Source organism: Seriola aureovittata, chromosome 1 (genome assembly GCF_021018895.1).
Source record: "Seriola aureovittata isolate HTS-2021-v1 ecotype China chromosome 1, ASM2101889v1, whole genome shotgun sequence".
NCBI lineage: Eukaryota > Metazoa > Chordata > Actinopteri > Carangiformes > Carangidae > Seriola > Seriola aureovittata.
In genome coordinates, this window is record NC_079364.1 from 15,505,802 (window position 1) to 15,526,193 (window position 20,392).

A 20,392-nucleotide genomic window follows, 5' to 3' on the forward strand; every position below is an offset into this window, starting at 1 on the left:
ACGAATGTGCTGAATGAATTTCCTTCCTCGTTAAACATTTGCAAAACCGACATGGGCCTTTTCGAGACCATAAAAAAAACGACCCCATAGGTAATTGGTGCAAACAGCTTATTATACTGTAACACCTTGTTACATTTTACTGTTAAGCAACATCAAGCGGTCGTATGAGACAGAATCTTTCTCATTTCAACCAATGCCCCAAAACGACATGTTTACATTCCTCCAGTGGCCATAGTAATTATGTGGTATAAAGAGCAGCAAAGTACTTGTTGGGAGGAGGTTGGAGTGGATGGATGGGTCGACTGTCTGTTTCACGTTTCAAACACACAGTCAATGTTGTTTCTTTTAACCATGACCGTGATCGTTCTATAACTTAACTGCATGTTCAGCATTGTAACCATGAACCATGTATCCTGAACGAAGTACTTATCCTAACCCAAAACCGCGATCCTAAACGATCCTTTTCCTGAACCTAACCAAGTTGTTTCCGTGCCTCAACCTAACCAAACCTTTACCACATGACTGTCACATTCTAAAAGGGTTAGTTATTTATTTTTGAACATTGGTTTTTAACAGTTTATCTGTGGCATATCTCCTGCCGCCGTAGAGGCACTAATTCAGTAAACGCTCCTATGAGTCATATCAGAGGGTGGGGACAAACGACCTATTTAGTTGTTTGTGTTACAGTACCTGTTGGTGCCCTAGGTGAGACTTTCAGTGGTGCCCCTTAGAAGAAGATATTTATGGAAATATGTTATAACAGTTACAAAAAATTTATAATATTTTATTCAACTCAATTAAAATTCTATTTAATAGTTATGACAGTTATAACCTGTCAGTTATAATAGTTTTACATGCTCTCATGACTTATCCTGGTTTTAATCATATTCAGGAAATGATATGAGCAAATCTTTTTTCTGGTCGTCTGTGTCTTTGACATTTCTACATCTATGTAGCTGCAGTTATAATCAGTAACAGATTTTATCATTTATGAATGTCTTCATATGATTCAGTATTCATTTTAGTTCTATGTTACAAAATTTCCAGTGCATATTTTAAGCCTGCATTAGAATTTGTAAAGCATTTTTTTGTTTTACAGCTGAATACATCTGCATTACGACACTATAATGTGTTTTTTTCCCTGTAATATTTTGTTTAGTGCCCGACACTGTTTTCTATAATATCCATAGAGAAAGGGTGTCAGTGTGGCTCTGCTGACTCAGGAAGATCTGGACAGGATTTAGACAAACACTTATTAACCTTATTAATACTTAAGTTTTCAACCAGCAGCAGTAATGAGATTAGGTTTAGCTAAATTTCCCCTTAAATATACACAACATAATGTTTTGCTCACATGCTGAGTAGTATTTTCATTTATTTTGTGGCTCAGCAGATCACTTTTTGACAGCTGTGATTCCAGGAGCAAACATCTGGATTTACTGTCGGTAACCAACCAGTCTGAATTTGCCTGGCTCAGCACATCAATCACCTCCGTTTAATCTCAGGGTGTAGATAAGGGTCAGTGTAGATAGTGTCAGTATCCCAGTTATGAGTCTTGTCCACAGCATTGGTCATATTAATATGTTTTTATAGAACATACGGTAAGTAATCTGGTCACTTATATATGATTCTTACACAGCGGTGTGAACGGCTATGAACTGTGGGTTCACAAGATAAGCAGCAGCCAGCAGGTTAATGACATGTCACCCTGTCAGCCCCCAGCAGTGTCCTGTAGTCTTCTCTCAGTATCAGGTGTTCAGTGCAGAGTGAGCTGTGGGGTTTATTTTCTAATCTAATTGGGCGGCAGATGTGGACTTTTAAAAGCAGAGAGGGCCTGTGATGAAATGATTACAAAAAGTTTACTCTTCCTCTTTCTTCATTTGAGGCTTTCATTTGACCTCAATTGTCACCCAGATTTGACCTCAGTCGTGATCAACAACACAACAACTGTCACTCGTCATACCTTCCTGACAGCATGGTTGATTAAATGGTTTGTGATATTTTTCCACCTCAGTATTGAAGCTTGTTTTCTTACTGGAAATGAAGTAAGCATATAATGCAGACGTATTATGCTCGGTGCAAACAATGGCCCTTTCTGGTCCTGGCTGTGTCACTTCTCTTGTGAAGCTTGCTCTTTTCCTGAGCTATTGAAAGTTAAAAAGCCAAGATACTTGAGTCATAGGAAAATTCAGTGACAGCTCGAAGACAGAGATTTTGTTTCTGATGAATTAGTAACAGTCTGTTGGGAAAAATTGCTAATTCTTCTGTCGCAAGGAGTGGAGAATGAAGATTTGTTTATAGTAGGACGGTTTTGTTCGGATGTATCTTTTTTTAGCTGCAGTAAGCCAGAAGGGACTTTCAACTGAATACTACCATTCATGTGTATTTCATTTTCTCAGATCAGCAGTTAATGTACCGGTTTGATGCAGTTTTCCTCAACATTTGCTCCTCTTATGCACGTCTCAACTCTGCATAACATACATGTGTTTGTGTTTTGCATCATGTGCTTATGATCTTGCAGCTCCAGGAAGAGGAGAAAGTCTTACTGCAGGGACCTCCTCCTGAACGAAGTGACCGTAACTTCCAGGAGTGGTGTCACGGCCCCTGTGCTGCTGAGAGAACTTTCGTTTTCCCCCACACCCGCTCTCGCCCCTCACTGCCCCCCGCCATGCCCACACTGCCTGAGGAAGAGGAGGACTCCCCCGAGGAGCTTGATAGTTCCTCCAGTTCTCCCAGTACAGTGAGTGCACACGCTACCACTTTCTGATGAGGCGCATAAAAACTGACACTGGCTCCAAAATGCTGCTCTCAGTTGATCAGCAGAAACCATAGACTGTATATAAATGGTAGAAACATTTGATTAATAAATGAGAATTTTAAGGGTCGGTTTATCAAAGTATACAAAATGTTTTCTCGTTTACTCCTAGTGCTGTCTGCCCTTGAAGATAGTTTTAGTTTTAAAAGACGTTTTATTTTTTTTAATTAAACTATCTGCAAGATTATACAGGTTATTTTAGTTATACACCTCTGCAACTCCTGCTGTCAAATCAGTACGCTGGAAGTGAATGTAATTTCGTGTATGTATATTGAAAAACCAGAACTAAACACATGACTAGATAGCAATTGGTAGTTTTCGTCATTTGGGTGAACTAACCATTTGAGTCATGAACATGCACAAGATTAGAGATACAGTTTCTGTTTCAGCATATCACAACATCACGATGAGCATAATGCTGATTCAGAATCCTTTTCACCAAATGCTCTGCAGACAACAAAGTGTTAAACAGTCGGCTGTCTGAGTCCTTGGAGAACATTGTCTTCCGCTGCAGTCACTCATAAACACACAGACTAGATAAGACATCTCTGTAGAATGTAATGAAGCTCTAAAATCTAATCTTCAGGGCATATGCCAACACTATAAAAGCATCCACCTTTATTGCAGCACAGCCATGGCCTCTCTGCACTGTTATATCAGGGCGATTCCTTTTATTAGGATTCTGATGCAAAGATCAGCTCCGAGAGGAGCTCTTAGGGAATTAGTGTTTTATCTCAGTCTGTGTTTACTTGCATACTTACCTTTTAATAGTTGGACAGGAATTTTATACTGTAAAACTTGACCTTTCATTCCAGAAGCCATGGCCTTATCTAAATACAAAACCCGGGGTTCGTGTTGACATTTAAATTCAACATAATTTATCATATATATATATTCTCATTTAAGTAATTCATACTCATTCTTTGAGGTCTCTAGTTATTTTTCTTTAGTATTTGGACACATTTAGTGCCTTTATTGGAGAGCAGACATAAGAGAGATGACAGGAAATGTGAATAATAAAGGTCCCTCGCCGGAGTCAAACCAGGGACATTGCAGTTCATGACCAGTGCCTGAAACCACTTGGCCACTGGAACACCCCAGGCCATAGAGCTAACAAATGTCTGACCATCAGAACTTGTACCATGAACCTGTATAGCAAAGAGTTTCTGCTGAAAAACTCTGTAGGTGCCTGTCTGAACCAACCACAACCATATTTTTTTTCCATCACAAAGTATTTTGAGGAGACTTTCCTTTAAGAAAGTATTTCTTCCCCCCTAACCGTAACCCTTACCCCAGTATTGTAACGTCTATTGAACCAGTCTTTATTAAAGTTCTAAGAGGAGGACGGCATATTTATTTAGACCTGTAGCACAATGGGCAGTAAATTGCATTTTTAACTGATCAGGTGTCCTTGTCCTTGTCCTTGTTGAGGGAGGCCAAAAATGATGTTGATGTTAAATGTTCTCCAGCTTCATTCCTGCATGATGTCCACATCTGTGTTAAAAGCTGAATGAATGAAGTTTGACAGTTGTTTTAACTCTGATGCTAATGTTTTTTCGTGTGTGTGGTTTTTTTTTTTCACAGTCTGCACCAGGTGAAACCCGAGCTGTCGTCATGACTGCCCCAACCATCGTCTACCCACAGCAGGCCACTATTGTCCAACAAGATGGACGTCCTCTGGAACAGGCCAGGTAATCGTCCACCATCTCAAACACTGAAATAGTTTTCTTGTGCTTTAGCTGTAAACAGGGACAATGTGAGCGAATCATTACGGTTTCCTTTCCCAGACCACACAGTCCCAGAGCTCGCCTGGCCAGAAACTCCTCCGGAGGACCCATCACCACAGTCGGTGGGTAAACCCTACACACACACACACACACTGCAGATGTAATTACCTAAAGATAAACACAACACTATGAGAACTATTTTGATGTTATCATTGGCAACATTAACTTTGGTCCAGAAGTGAGCTGCTTTTCTGTTTTTAAGCGAACATTTTTAACAATTAACTTTATCAAAAATGCTTCTTTGTGGAAATTTAATTTCAAAGCTGCTGTGATTTCATTAAAAACATGATAACGCTCGCGTGCTCTGTACAGTAGTTACACAGTTTCACTCCCTTTAGACTAAGTTTGGTCATCGATGCCCTGCGAGATTAATCTATCGCTGTGTCCTCCCAAATGCCTGAGATGCTTTCACTGTTTTGATAACGCTTGACGTTTAGCTTGATTCCCTTTTCTGAGGAGAGGGGGAGATAAAAAAACATCCCTGACTTGGCCCGTCCTCATCACCTGATTTATTGGCTCAGATCCATCTGTGAATTATTCCTTGCCATAAAAGACTTTAAACTGAGGAATCCCACTAAAATGTCCTTGAGACATGACTCCTCTTGAAATGGCTCCAATCCAGCAGCGTTAGTTAAACATTTCTTATAGATGTCATCAAATGTATACATTTTTAAAGCATACTTACCAGAAGTTTTTGTTAAAAATAAGCAAGCAAACCTACTGGGGCCTCGGTGGTTCGCCTGGTAGAGCGCGTGACACGTAGGCTTAGTCCTAACCGCAGCGGCCAAGGGTTCGAGTCCGACCCACGGCTCTTTGCTGTATGTCGTCCCCTCTCTCTCTCTCTCTCTCTCTCTCTCCCTCCCTGACTTTCCTGTCTGTCTTTCACTATCCTATCAGAATAAAGGCAAACATGCCCCAAAAATAACTTGAACATTGCTGTTTGTTGGTAACTACTAATTTTGTTTGCTTGTATCTTGATATGTTATAATTACTGTAGTGTGCTTGTGGATGTCTGTGTGTGTCACGTGGGTTTTTGGGGTTTGTGTGTACATGTGTGCGTTGTCTCTATCAGACAGCACAGGTAACGTGATCGACCTGGTGAAAGATCAGCTGCCGGAGCTGCAGCTCTCTGAGGAGGATCGACAGAAAAACCTGGAGCTGCTCGAACAGGCCAAGAAGGTCAGCGACCGCTTCCTGACGCGCCGCGGCCGCCGCTCCACCAGCAGCCTCACTGAGTCACCCACAGGTAGTGCATGCTGTGCAAACACACACATGCACACGCAGACAACCCTGAACATGGGATCTGAATACTTAAACATGAAGTCACATGATGTCTCAGTGAGTTTAAACAAATTTTTTAGATACTTTTGAGTGTTTCTGAGCATGCGCTGGAGAACTGTATGATAACCTTTATACCTTATTTTTTTATTTAGTTTGTTACTTTATTGAACTTTTCACTGAACTAAATGAGGAATGTGTTTAGTTCACAAATGTTTTTCTTTTTTTCCACAGGTCCTTCTCCAACTCCAACTCCCTCATCTTCACCGTGCTCGTCTAGAAGCAGCTCACTGACTGTGGCCCCGCAAACTGGTATGTACTTGATTCTAAGTCTGAAGTGCTTCTGTATTTACTATTCATTTATAACTTTTGTGTCCTATTTCCTGTTATTGAATTATTTGTCCAGTGGGCTCTGTGAGAGATGATGATATGATTCTGTTGGTTGTTTTTTACTCTTTCAGCTGTAGGACCCTTGGAGTTGACCCATGTCAGCTCACAGTCTATTGGTCAGGTAAAGAAATTATTGTTAATAAAAAACATGTGAGGGGGTTTGTGGTGTAATACATTTTACCCCATTTAAAACTGGCCTTGTTCATATTATTTGTAGTAATTCGTTGCCTCATGTAAAACACTTGACATGCCTTAACAATTAAATGATCAGTCCGGCCTGGTTTTAATCTAATCAATTACTCTGTACTTATTGGCCCAAGTATTATTTATTAACGCAGGAAGACTTGCTATGTGTTGGTTTCTTGTAGCATCTGGAGGTTCCTTCAGTGCGAGAACAGGCTGACATAACGACCCAGGATCAGGAGGTCAGATTTACATTTTCAGTCCCTCTATTTTGTTTTATTGACACAAATATATTATTGTCTGATGCACACACAATAAAGAGTAAAGTTTCATGCAAAACTAAAAAGTCACCTCCTGCACACTGTGAACTTTAAGTTTACTGATGACAGCCCATTTCACTCGTAGACCTTTGTCAGGTGTTAAACTCACAGAGACTGTCTTCCTGCAAAAAATGATCCTATAGGTTGTCTGTGAGAGTAGTTTTTTATGACCCAGAGTTGCATTTTATTGTTAGGTGACCTCTGGTGGCCTTGGTACTTATGACAGGAACAAAAGAGGTAGTCAGGCGTAATGGTATATTAAGCGACAAAGGAGGAGGTTGGGGTGGACGGAGTGTGGCTCTAAACTCATTTTTTAACATCTCTTGAGTTTAATGCTCGATGAAGGTTTTGACAGTATGCAGGAGTTTACTATTTATTATTTGTCAATACAAATATGGAAATGTAATTCTAATACTACAGGTTTATTCTCACGTCAGGAGTGATAAATGTATTAATAATAGTCATTATCTTGCTGACCTCAGGGCAGGCTGTTGGTTGACTGGAAGCCCACTGAGAAAAGGAAAGTGTCCTCTGGGACTCTAACGCCCCGTTTTGCCGTTCAGAAGGACAACTGTGATCCTGCTGTACCTAAGAATCCTCCAGCGGTCAATAAAGCAGATGAGGGAGCTGGTTCAGGCCAAAATCCCAACCAGGTCCCGGCCACAGGAGTGGCCAAGCCCGTCCCCCGACCCCAAACTCAACAGGTCCCCTGTACAGCAGAGATCAAGACAATCGGGGCCTTCCCTCCACTAATGAGGGCTGTTTCCTGGGATGCTGTAGGCAGCCTTAATTCTAGAAACGGAGCCCCAAGTTTCCCTCCTACAGTGGAGGACACCTTCTCAGATAAGCCCAGAGATGCTGTCTTGAAGTCCTCAGGGTACAAAGACCTCCCCAGCCAGCCGGGGGGTGTACAGAAACTGTCTAAACTCAGAGAGGTAAAGCACTGGTTCAGCAGCTCACATGTAACATGTTTTTTATAGGCTAATGTCACTTTGGTAAAATGTTGTAAGAGTGAAATATACATGCTTTCTTTTGGTATGCGTTTGTGTATATAGGAGCACAAGCTGATGCGTAACCAAAGCATAGTGGGATCCAAGTTACCAGACTTGAGTGAAGCTGCTGAACAGGAAAAAGGTAACAGTCCTTGTTTGCCCTCTTGTTCATGTAAGACAGAAAGTATTATCAACAGTACATTTAGCAAAGTCGCCAAGGGTGTGCACTTCCTGAATCTCAGGGAAAATCCAGTCAGAAAATGATGATGATCCGTTCTTGTGTTTTTTTTGTTTTTTTTCCTGTGTGCCACCCATTTACTGGCAGCGTCGTAACAGAGAAACAAATGCTGTTTTCATTTTCCATCAGCAGATGGCATAGTTGTTAAAGCATGTGAGCCAAATACTGTCTGATGAAATGAGAACATTTTATGTATTTCTATGTGTTGGAAACAAACAAAGCTGCAGACTTGAGACTTGGATTTCAGTCAGACTTTAAGTAGCAAAAATTAGGACTTGAGACTTTACTTGAACTTGACCTAGTTGTGACTTGACAGCCAAAAGACGCAAAAAGAATAAATGCATTTCATGTTCAAAAAGTGACAGTGTGAAAAAAATATAAAGTACATAAAGTAAATATTTGCACAAAGACCCGGTATTTCTCTCCAGGTCAGATTTATGCTGTGATGTGTCTGCAGGTCTTCAGCTCTCTCCAAACACAGCCAGTAGCGTGGAGACGAAGGACAAGTCTGACGCAATGCCCAACATTTCAGATGTGATGCTGAGAAAACTGAAACTTCATCGAGGTCTGCCAGGCTGGTGTGTAACAAACCAACTGTTGCAACAAATTACCTTTCGCCTAAAAACTCAAAAATAGCACTGTGTGTAAATATGTACATTGCCTACCTTACTAACAGTTCATCTCTGATTTCTTTCCAGTGCACCACCACTGACTGAAAAGGAGGTTGAGGTCGGTATCTGATTTGTACAGGTTGTTGAATGATTTACATGTTTCTCCTGGTTAAAATGATACCCAGTCACAAAACATCACAATTGTTCCCACTCATGATGAAGCATAAATGAAAGTACTGATTTTGTTTTCCTGCCGTGCTGTGCTTGTGCTTTTCTGCATTTTAAACTCTCATGTTACATGATGGAAAAGAAGTAAGAGACTCAACTTATTTAAAAAAACAGTTATTTACTTAAACTGTCAAATAGCACAAACAATTTTGGTTTAAGGCATGTTCTGCTTCCCAAATAAAATATACCGTTAAATTTAATATTCTTGTTTCTGCCCTTCAAAATGATTTGCGGTAGTTTAATGTGTACATGAGTCATAAAATCGCCTGCCAACAATAATGTGTTTGCTTTAAACAGAAAGCTCTCTTCAAACAGTGGAGATAGATGTAGCCTATTGTTCTACTCGTTGCTGAACATTTGCCACGTGTCGCCCCATGTTTATAATAACCTGTTTTGTTACCAAAGTAGTTCATTACCGTCGTAAAAATTGGCTGCCTGGACTCTTTGGTGCTCTGTCAACAGGAAAGTGTTTTTCTGTTCCTGATCAGACCAAAGAGACGCAAGAGCGATTTCCTGTGGAGAAAATACAAACATTAGTGACGCTGTCAGACTCGGGGCTGTAGCCCCTTTCGCTGCTCCCTCTGGGATGCGTCTGGATCAGGACAGTCAGAGGTCGTATATTTCCTTTCAACTGTAGCGCATATATGTTGGAAAACTTTACAGACTGGCTTTGATCAACCCAGCAAAACATCAGGAGGTCAAGTGTCAGTATCACAGCTTGTTCCCCAGGCTCATCTCAGGGCTGCTCAATTCTCCCTCATACGTTAACCAATAAAAACGCATATTAGCCTTACATAAACAAACCACACTGACTCTCATTTAGCCTGTGTATGTGCTGTGCTGTGCTGTGCTGTGGGAGAGTTTTATATGGAGTCCTCTGATTGATTCCACTGTGTTGGTGTGTTGCCACCACCAGCAGCTCATCTGTGTTTCATGTGTTGTTTAATATGCCATCCTGAGTGTTATATTGCGGCGACTTCCTCCCCACAGAATGCATTTGTCCAGCTGTCACTGGCATTTCGCAATGACAACTACACTCTGGAGACGCGGCTCAAACAGGCAGAGAGGGAGAGGAACCTGACTGAGGAAGACACAGAGAAAGAACTAGAAGAGTTCAAAGGAGCACTAAAGGTTGGTCCTCGAAAACAGCATCTTAAATCAACGCACTAGAAAAAGCAGAATTCCCCCTGGCTCTTTAGTGCTCCTTCATCTGCTTAATGGTTCCTGGAAGTGTCCCACAGTAAATATTTATCTCGTCTGAGAAAGAGTCCAACCCCCCGGTAAAAAAGGGACAGTGATGTACACTTTGTTTTCCTGAAGGAGTTATTACATGATGGATGTTGTTTGTGTGTTTCTTGCAGATGACGGCACCGCAGTGGCAGAACCTGGAGCAGCGTGAGGCCTACCAGCGCCTCGTAGAGACGGTAGCAGTGCTCCACCGCCTGGCCACACGGCTCTCCAGCCGAGCAGAGATAGTTGGAGCAGTTCGACAGGTGCAGTTATACGAACAAATGCAGATGACAATGCAAACCGAGACAATGCAGGACAGTTTAGGGACAGATGCTGCATTTTGTGCACATACAGTGCAGCTTAGTGTTTGAACGATACCGTCTTCGTCAGAATGTCTTGGGACCACTGGAGCGCCTTTTTGGCTGCATTTGAAAAATTATGGGACAAGACTTTTATTTGATGTCATGGCCGACCTTGAACCGGCCAAAGCAAACATCACTAAAAGAGCAAATTTACTGTTTTTGCAGTACAAAGGTTTTTAGCTATTTATAACCCCAAACCACTGAGATGAATCACTGCCTCTTTCTGTCATTTCTTTGTACAGCTGCCCATCCATTAATAACAACTTCATAATAATTGCACAGAAAATTATAGGCGCCCCCATAACATGGCATTTTATGTAAGCATCAATAAAAGTCTGTTGAGTCAGTTTCTGGTTTTCTCGACAGCCACGTTTAATGACATTCATATGTTCTGAAAATGTGGCGTTTTAGATTCTTTGGTATCCAATGCCTCACACAAATTTGTGATTTTCCTCGATGTCACAGTATCACATGTTGTTTCAAGTAAAAGGCTTGGTTACCATAATAATAACGTATTGCCTTTTCCACCAGGCATTACTCTCCATGAGTTCTGTGCATTTAACCCTTTTAGAATCTCACCAGAAAGATGTAATGTGAATGTCTGGACACAAACAGAGTTGTTTAAGTTTACTTTAAAGCATGTTTAGTGTGGAGTACAGCACGGAGCTGGTAAATGGTTCCTTCCCTGTGTGTTCCCAGTTTCTTCTTTGTGGGTTGACCCACACAAATGTATCATATTTGTGGAAATCAACATTCTATAAGTGGATAAAATAACTTGGAGCAGTGATTTAGTAAAGACTGAAGATCCAAAAAATGTTGATGATAAAACAACAATCTGAAATTGGTGTCATGAAGGGTTGAACCACAGAGATTTATCACCGAATATTGCAGTTCTATGGCACCTTTTAGCTCATTGTTCTGCTTTTATGGCACATTTTACAGTCTCAGTCTCATTAACTCTTATCAAGCCTGTTTCCAGTTGTTGTCAGCAAACAAGCGCCGATGAACAGTACGCTATCTGCCCAGCACCAAACAACAGACATAATTTCAGCCAGCCGGTAACGAAAGTTGAACATCTAATAAGCTGAAGAGCTAGATGTTTTTCTCAGAAGTCGCAGGAAACCAAGCCATAAAAAAAATATTTAAAAGCCAAATTAAGATTGGAGTTACATTCATCATGTTGCCAAAAGGTCAGGGTTGCGTGTCTGTCACCTTGTTTAGGATATCTTCTGCCCCCTAGTCGACAAAAATCAATTAATTCAGCTTGAAATATTACATGGTTTATGTTATTGTAACTTTAAAATTTATTGACTTCTTCATTGTGCAACAGGAGAAACGTATGAACAAGGCCACTGAGGTCATGATGCAATATGTGGAAAATCTGAAGAGGACGTATGAGAAGGACCATGCTGAGCTGATGGAGTTTAAGAAGCTGGCCAACCAGAACTCAAATCGCTGTTACGGAGGGTCTGTAGACACTGGAGGTAAGACTACACTAATGAAAACATTCAGATAAAAACCTGACATTACATTTTTTCCCCGACCAGGGAACTTTCCGCTGTAACTGCACTATACTAATGTGTCACTGAGCGGCTTCACTGCAGCTATGCAGCATGAAAATAGGTGCTTACAAGATACTGTACTCTGTGTTTCTTTGCCTGTCTTTATAAAGATGATGGAGTTCCACGGCCGTCAAGATCAATGTCCCTCACTCTTGGAAAGGTAAGTTTTTCAGTTTCATTGTGCTGAGATAATTAGTCATTTAATTGAATGGTTGATCAAAAGAAAATGAATCAAAAACAATTCTGATAACTGGTTAATTGTTTTCACTGTATCGAGCAAAATGCCAAACGTTCTCTGGTTCCAGCTTCTCCAATATATGGATTTGCTGCTTTTCTCTGTTTCATATGGTTGTAAATTGAATAGACAAAACACACACATTCTGACGACACATCTGTAGCCATTTTAAATGGTAAATGCACTTCCTGACCACTCAAAGCACTTTACAATATTTGCCACATTCATTCATACATCATGCGCACGCTCACACACTGATGGAACAGCCATTAGGGGCAATGTGGATTTCAGTATCTTGCCTAAGGACACTTCGACACGCAGCCTGGAGGAAGGGGGGGGATCGAACCACCGACCTTCTAATTAGTGGACGACCCACTCTACCCCCTGAGCCGCAGCCAAGTGAATAAAAGATGAAAAGGTTATTTCTTCACCAAAGTTGTTACAATTCATTCTGGGGGGAACATGAATGTGTCCACCAAATTTCATGATCCATCCAGTAGTTGTTGAGACATTTCAGTCAAAACCACAAATGTGAACCTCATGGTGGCGCTAGAAGAAAAGTCAGAGGATCACCAACATCATTAGGATTCATCCTCTGGGGAACCTGAAAGTCATCACTCCTGTCCATCCACGCAGTAGTTGCCGAGATAAGTCAGTCCGGACCGAGGAATTATGTTCTTTTGTGTTTCGTTTTTAATTTCTGAAATTGTCTCTGCTTTCAGTGACATCATGACCTCTTTGTAGTTGTAAATTTCCAAAATTTCATCATCCCTGATATCCTCATTCTCTGCTCTTACCACCAACACTGTTGCTTGTTCTGTCACCTTTTCACCCGGCCCTCTGTAGGCTCTGCCCAGACGCAGGGTGAGTGTAGCAGTGGTGCCTAAGTTTAACCTCCTGAACATCCCAGGTCAGACTCCAGCCACAGCCGGCCCGGGCCCCAACCCGGCCTCAGGCCCCAACGCGGGACCCACCACTGGTACTGCTCTTCCTGTCCTGGTAGGTCTTCCTGTCCTGTTGGGAAATGTTGGGAAATGATGGGAAATTACATATAAAGCATCTAATGAAGTGACAACCACTCTCTCAACATGATAACACTTAGGTATTAAGATTCAGAAGATTTTAGATGCAGGACTTTAACGTGTATTGAAGTATTTTTACATTGTGGTATTGATACTTTCACTTAGGGAAAAGGATATGAATACTTCTGCCATGCCTGTTAATTGTGTATTATTGTTAAAAAGCAATAATATTCTTCAACACTCTCCTCTTTAGTGTGAAGCGAATGATGTGAAAGTCAGCGCTTCCACAGATACAGCCCAACCAGCAGCAGAATGGTATGTTTTGTGTTCTGGTGGTGTTTTGCTCGCACACACACACACACACACACACACACACACACACACACACACACACACACACACACACACACACACACACACACACACACACACACACACACACACACACACACTGCATGCACTATATGTACACATACCATTGCTTGATTCCCAAGGTCATTCCACAGTCCTTGAAACAATGGGCCAAGAAAAACCCAGAACTTCTAATCATTCTTATCAAAAGCATTTTCAGCTGCAGTGGGACCTTTGGCTTGTTTGTGTGACCTTCAGGATGTGTTTTACAGTGCAGAGAAAGCCCCAGTGAGGTGAAAATAACCCTGAAAGCATAAAAAATAATCAAACCCTGCTTTGGTTGATGGATATGCTATCCTGGGTCGTAATCTAAACATTTGTGCAAGAGTTTGACAAAGTCCAGGCGCTAGGCTCCAATCATATCCTGGTTTTAAAGTGAGGGTGAGTAAAGCTCTCAAGTGTGTGAGCTCGATGTTCTGTGAAGAGACAAGAATGGCAATAACAAAAGTGTAGAGTGCCAGCTCCATTATTCTTTTCTGTCTGTGCTCGCCATGCCTGTGATGGTGTCTGTAATGTACACTACCGCTCAGCCGCTGCTACAATTCGTCCATTATAAGACAAGGCCACGGTGTTGTGATGGAACCTGAATGTACACTCCTCTCGGTCTGATAATGCCTGCTGTGGTGGTGTCCAAGGCTGACTGTTCTTTCCTATCTGAAACAATGCAGTGGAAAGAGTGTGTTGGAGCAGGAAAGTGAGCCAGCCAAGCCTTCAGTCAACTTAGAGGAGATCAGAGCTGAGATCAGAGCCGAACTCAAGGCAAAGATGGAGGAGGAGGCGTACAATAAAGGGTGAGGCCTTCTCTCCTGCTCGATAACTCCACACAAACACATTGACATTGTTGTTGCTTATCGTCACCACATTTACGGTACAGGTGAGTCCCATATAATGCTGCGTAAAGACTTTGAGACATTAAACACAAAATACAACAGCAGTGACAGATTACAGGACATCCATCTATATACAGTAAATGTGAACATTTCAAATGCAGGTACCAAGAGGGGCTGAAGCACATCAAAGCACTGCAGGAAGAAAAGCATGACGAGGAAAACGCTGCTGAGAAATTGCTGGAATCAAAAAATAAGGACGAGGAGAGTGGAAGGAAGATGAAGACGAGCAGGTAAACTGGATCTGTCTTAAATTATTCCCTTTCTTCAATCGATCAAGGAGGGAAACATCTATTCTGACTCCATCTTTAAAGAACCTCTAAAGCTCACTAATGAACACATTATATCTGTTTGTTTAAACCAGGCAAAAACAACACACTGTGGTTTCACAGGCATTGTGTGCTACTATTTCTCAACCTCACAGTGACAAGACTTCAGGAAGTTGCTGCGCCCCGCCAGGAGATAGTCTGACTCATAACCTCCCCATAAAACCCACAACAATCAGTGTTGTCTAAGCTGGCATGGTGTCAACCTGCTCATCTAACTTTCGTCTAGAAACCAAATGAGTGTCAAAATGTTAAATTATCCCTGCAACAAAAGAAATATACAGTGTATTGTGTCATGTATCATGATGTATGCTATAAACAGCAACTCAGCAGTATTCAGATTACATGCGAGAGTTGCTAAAATGGTTTGCACAGTACATCCACTGAAAACCAGCTATTTCTTCCATAGTAATGACACCTCAATTTAATATTTTATATGAATGCAAATGGCAAAGAACAATAAATAGCAAACAATCAATACAATTGAACATATGGTAAAAATGTAGACAGCAATTAAAATATCTGATATATACTGTACACTGCACTGGTGTCCTTGTCTTCACAGGAGGATGGAGGAGGTCGTGGCTCTTTTTGGTCGGTTTTGCCCGAAGATTTCCTTCAGTAGGCAAGTTCTCTGGATCGCCCTGACACTGTTTGTGATGATGTGTCTGGTTATCAGTATTTTTACATTTTTCAGTGACTACTACAACAGACGTGAGAACACGTAAGGAGAGAAGGATTTTTATGCCAGACAAGAAGAAGATCTTTGGACTGAGTGTAGCAGCACAACCAAAGAACCCCACTACAGAAAAACAGAGACTGCAGTCATTCTTTGTCTCTGTCGATTTACCATATCATCACACTTGGACTCACTTGAATCCATGACCCTGACTCTGGAGGGTCAGAGACATTCTGGGAGGCTTTATGGATAATGTTGCCTTTGTCATGGTTAAGTTATGATTATGTTCGGATTAAAAAGTCAACACATTGTTTGCTGCAGCGAGAAAAACAATTATTTCTGTTTAGGGACCAATTATATGATGTGATGAAATATACATGTATTTAAATTAGATGCATACAATAATGATACATTCTGGTTCTGGTACTTTGGATGATGAATCTGGCACGTTCCATTAAATGCCACAGTAGAAGAAGTGTGTATTTATCTACACTATAATGTTAAAGTATAATCTCTCAGGTCCAACAGATGATGAAGATTATCCTGAGAAATTCTTAATTTGTATTTAAAGCTATAGAAATTTAAGGATTGTTGTTATTTGTTTAAGTTCTATCATGTGTATTTAAAAACTTTAATATGTAAGCACATTCCAAAGTAGTTCCTTAAGTGCAATATTTTGCAGTTGATGGTTCTTGTTTGTGCCATTTTGGATTGTGTCTTCAGAGCACTGAGAGATTTTCGTCTTGTATGAGAGCACTGTTTAGATGGCATGAGACTTATTTTTATCTTCTTTGCACGTGTGCCTGCCTGTGTTGTTTGATTTTTGTGGATTTTATGCTCTGCCACTTCACCTTTAAATAAAGGTGCCTGAAAGTATTCAGTCGTCATTTCCATAGTGACAAATATGCTGGATAGTGCTGTAATCTCTTTTCTAACATGCTTTTAGCTTTCTTGTTCACAGTTAGATGAAAGAAATTAAACCAATCAGCAGTTAGTCAGTTAGCTTAGTTTAGCAGTTACCTTAGCTTAGCATAAAGGCTGGAAACAGGGGGAAACAGCTAGACTCGCTCAGTCTAAAAGTGATCAAATCCACCTTGCAGCACCTCTAAAACTCACGAATGAACATGTCTTCTATGTTTATTGAAACAAAAACCAAACGGTAAAAATGAAAAGTTGGAGTATTTCTTTAAATTATGTAATCAGTTGGGCTTTTTCACTGAAGACATTTTGATGTGTCGCAGTTGAAAAAACACAGGTGTAAATAATAAAAATAACAATGACTGGATTCTATTCAGCTGCTTCTGTTCCAGGGTCCTGGTATTGTTCAGGCTGGCTCAATGTCACACTCATGATTTAATGGGACACTCGAAATGAACAGGGGCATTATTAATGTTATTAGTAACACCTGTGTTTTTCTTTCTGTAATAAATCAAAATGCCTGCTTTGAGAAAAAGCCTATTCCATCCTATTCTCACTGGAGTAGCTTAATTAACTAAGGAAACAATTTAGTATAATGTAATGTGACTGAATAAGGTCTTAAAATGGCCCCATAAACACACAAAGCCCACCCAAGAGAAATGTAATATTTGTCCTTTTCCACAGCTCCAGATCGTCATTTATTATGCCCTCACACCTCATTGACACCTCACATCTGATAAAAAAAAAAAAACACGGCTATGTGTTCGTCAGCAGACTTTGCGTCATTTCCTGCCGTCAGGGCTTGTGCAGAGATGTTTTTGTGGAAGTGGGATGTCGTGATGTGCCAAAACTCATCAGAGGATACCAGAGATCATACGTGTGTTCATGACTGAGTAAGGCCTCAAGGGAGGAAATCATCTGGACAGGGAGCCCACAGTCAGATGTCACTAACAAATCACTTACGCCAAGAGGACAGGCTTGAATTACATGTTGAACACTATTATTTTCATCACTCCGGAAGCAGATTTTTATTGGCTTTGTTCTTTGTTATAAACTGTAGTTTCACTGACATCCAACAAGTACTTAACTGAAAGCACTTGTTTAAGTCAAAGAACATTTTTGTCAATCATCATTTCATTATTCCTGGAACATGAATCCACTCTACACTGTGAAAAGCTCTTCACTAGTGTAATTCATACAACCTTCTTTTAGATGAGTTAACCTTTTAATAAATCATACCTAACAAGTCAGTATTAAGACTGAAGCAACTCATTATTTCTTGTGTTGAAATTGTGTTTTTTGAACTTTGAAAGAAGTTCAGTTCACAAAACTGAAAATGAAACAGAATTTTCTGTAGCTTTGTCTCATGCTGACACATTATTTTTGTCTATATTTCTCTCCTGGGGCCTGCTCTTGGGACATATGATGGCTCTTAATCTGACCTATGCACAGTACTTCCCTCTTCCTTTTCCTTTACTTTCTGGCAAAGGCCACAGAGTCCACAGACCCCAGTGAACGGGATTACCTCTATTTAACCCTGTCATTTAGCTCACAGGCACATAAGCCGTGCAACACTTGTCATCCCCAGCATTCATCCGTCTCTCTACTCTGAGCAGTCATGAATATGATCTGGCTTTGCATCACATCAGTGTTGTCAATTACTTCAGTCATCTCTGGTCAAGTTTTTGACACAAGCCACATCAGAGGTAAGTAATTCCAGATTATTTAACATTTGTCAGTTTGTATATTTCTACTGAATACCTAACTGTATATATGTAACTGCTCTGGTCAACAGCAACATTTATTGTTTCATCATATTGCTGTCTCTGCAAATACATTAAATCGAAATCTGAATGTGTGGTACGTCTTGTGTCTAGTTTTCCCAGCAGTGAACCGGAGTATTGCTGGAATATTCCAGGTTAGCGCCATAAATGACCTGAACCAGCCACAGTATGCCTTCAATGCATCTGAAGCTCGGAGACTCTGCTCGTTCCTTGGAGTGAACATTGCCTCAAAATCACAAGTACAGGATGCACTCACAAGAGGTTTAGAAACATGCAGGTAAGATCAGAGAATAGATGCACAAGAGTTCACTGAAAAGTGCCTGATCTCACATTTTGTTTTGTTTTGTTTTGTTCAGGTTTGGATGGATCGATGAACATTTAGCGATCATTCCCCGCATCAAGGCACTTTCTAATTGTGGCAAAAGCCAGACAGGCTTGGTGACATGGCGAGCCTCTGTAACACAAAAGTTTGATGTGTTTTGCTTCAATGAATCAGGTATGATTTTTTAATATGTATTTTAGACTTCTCACTAAGTGGCAACAGTTAATTGAAGATATCATGCATGCTGTTCTCAACACAGCCCTGGCTTTTGGTTCTTTAGACAAAAACATATGATATGAGCTGATATTTTTCAGGAGGTATTAATTCAGATTGATATAAATGAATTGATTTGAATCGCAATTTTTTGTATAAGATTCAGCTGCATTTTTAGCATATTCATAACTTTTTATGGAAAACTACTTACTCCAAAATTTCTGAGAAAATATTTGCATTAAAGTTAAGACTGAACTTCTGGAGAACATTAACAGTTTGTTTAATCCTCCTCAATTGTATTATGTCTATTCAATAGGATTTTAAGTTTAAGTTCTCAAACAAATAAAAAATAATGAATTGCACAAACAAAGGTACATTTAATAAATGACATGCACTTCATAGAATAATGATCTAATCTGTCTTTTTCCTTCATGTACACGTACAGATGCAGCGACACAATTGAAGGATACAACAAGTGACAGGCCTTTGAGCAGCAGGGATTACTCGGTGCAAACAAACTCCATCCAGACGACACACTCTACGTCTTCCTCCTCCCCTTTTCCTCCTTCCTCCTCAGCCCCTAAAGCCATAGACAATGAGGCAGAACCAGTCCTCTATGTTGGCAGTGCACAAAGCTCTGCTGGAGGTATGGGAATCTTGTTCACAACAGAATCAATACAGTAGAGGAACCTTTCATTTCATTCTTTTCGTACTTTACAGAAAATACAGCACACTATGTCAAAAAGGTACAAGTAACAACTGTAAAATACAAGTGATGACCTTTTATCTAAATGTTTAGATGTTATTTTTGTTTTTGTCTAATGTCTTTTTCCTCTGTTTCATTGTTCCAGCAAAGATTGTACTTATCACCTCAACTTGTGCCCTTCTCCTCACTGCAATAATCATCCTTGCATATCTAAAATGGTGAGTGGTTTTCCATATGAAAGTACTGTATATGATACTGAGGTCTGAAAACAAACTTTTTGCTGTTTAAATCACGTTTTATAGAACCAATATCTAAAAAAGTTCATACATAAAATATCACTACTGAAAGAAGCTATGCAGTATCAGCACTGAAAGCTGAACGATAATGAGCTGTGGGAAAACTGATGAGACAAAGTATATTTCTTTCATTTCAAATTCCTGGTACTTTGCATTATATCATGTTTCTCCTTTTGTCATTATTATATCTATTTGTTCATTATATGATTATTTTTTCATTTTCTCTGTGAAAAGGAGGAGTTGGTCTCAGAGCTCTGACAAGGAGCAGCAGCAGGAGTACATCAAGACAGAAGATTGGACGTGTATGAAGGCTATAAGGGAAACCAAGGCAGATGTTCAGGAGGATGAAAGGATAGAAGTTGGTGACAATGCAAATTAAAAGTTTTGCTGATGAGGTACACCAAAGAAACACACCATGGACAACTACTGAGTAATATTCTTTTTAAGGACAATGTGACCCTTTGTTTATGTGAAAGTAATGTAACAGACTGGCTGTAAATAGCATTTTTTTTTTGCATGTTATACTGTATGTGTTTATTATTTTTAGTTATCTGATATTATTAAATGGTGCACTTTAGCCACTAGATGGCAATGTTT

General features: G+C 40.3%; 2 protein-coding genes across 4 annotated transcripts in view; both read left to right on the plus strand.

Moving 5' to 3' along the window:
• The window catches only part of mrvi1 (murine retrovirus integration site 1 homolog), a 32,532-nt gene extending 16,100 nt beyond the window's left edge, over nt 1-16,432 (plus strand). For 2 of the 3 annotated variants that reach the window (XM_056380692.1, XM_056380701.1), the window contains 20 exons: nt 2,522-2,740; nt 4,400-4,506; nt 4,603-4,664; nt 5,675-5,848; nt 6,115-6,192; nt 6,342-6,391; nt 6,639-6,695; nt 7,256-7,708; nt 7,829-7,907; nt 8,461-8,581; nt 8,702-8,732; nt 9,833-9,973; nt 10,204-10,335; nt 11,765-11,918; nt 12,107-12,156; nt 13,078-13,230; nt 13,507-13,568; nt 14,333-14,455; nt 14,656-14,784; nt 15,443-16,432. In XM_056380692.1, the coding sequence (XP_056236667.1) occupies nt 2,522-2,740; nt 4,400-4,506; nt 4,603-4,664; nt 5,675-5,848; nt 6,115-6,192; nt 6,342-6,391; nt 6,639-6,695; nt 7,256-7,708; nt 7,829-7,907; nt 8,461-8,581; nt 8,702-8,732; nt 9,833-9,973; nt 10,204-10,335; nt 11,765-11,918; nt 12,107-12,156; nt 13,078-13,230; nt 13,507-13,568; nt 14,333-14,455; nt 14,656-14,784; nt 15,443-15,605 (2,538 nt within the window). In that variant the 3' untranslated portion in view covers nt 15,606-16,432. The other variant, XM_056380711.1, reaches the window with a different exon arrangement.
• Nucleotides 16,433-18,012: 1,580 nt separating this feature from the next.
• On the plus strand, nt 18,013-20,379 carry lyve1a (lymphatic vessel endothelial hyaluronic receptor 1a). The gene is made up of 6 exons (XM_056374857.1): nt 18,013-18,180; nt 18,352-18,535; nt 18,615-18,754; nt 19,239-19,439; nt 19,645-19,717; nt 20,030-20,379. The coding sequence occupies exons 1-6, from the start codon at nt 18,093-18,095 to the stop codon at nt 20,172-20,174; spliced, it is 831 nt and encodes a 276-aa protein (XP_056230832.1). The 5' UTR covers nt 18,013-18,092; the 3' UTR covers nt 20,175-20,379.
• Nucleotides 20,380-20,392: the final 13 nt, after the last annotated feature.

Excerpts from the sequence above, each read along its gene's own strand:
- lyve1a (XM_056374857.1), top strand. The coding sequence starts at position 18,093 with ATGAATATGATCTGGCTTTGCATCACATCAGTGTTGTCAATTACTTCA. Across the intron at positions 18,181-18,351 it reads TGACACAAGCCACATCAGAG|TTTTCCCAGCAGTGAACCGG; the intron begins GTAAGTAATTCC and ends TCTTGTGTCTAG. Across the intron at positions 19,440-19,644 it reads TGCACAAAGCTCTGCTGGAG|CAAAGATTGTACTTATCACC; the intron begins GTATGGGAATCT and ends TCATTGTTCCAG.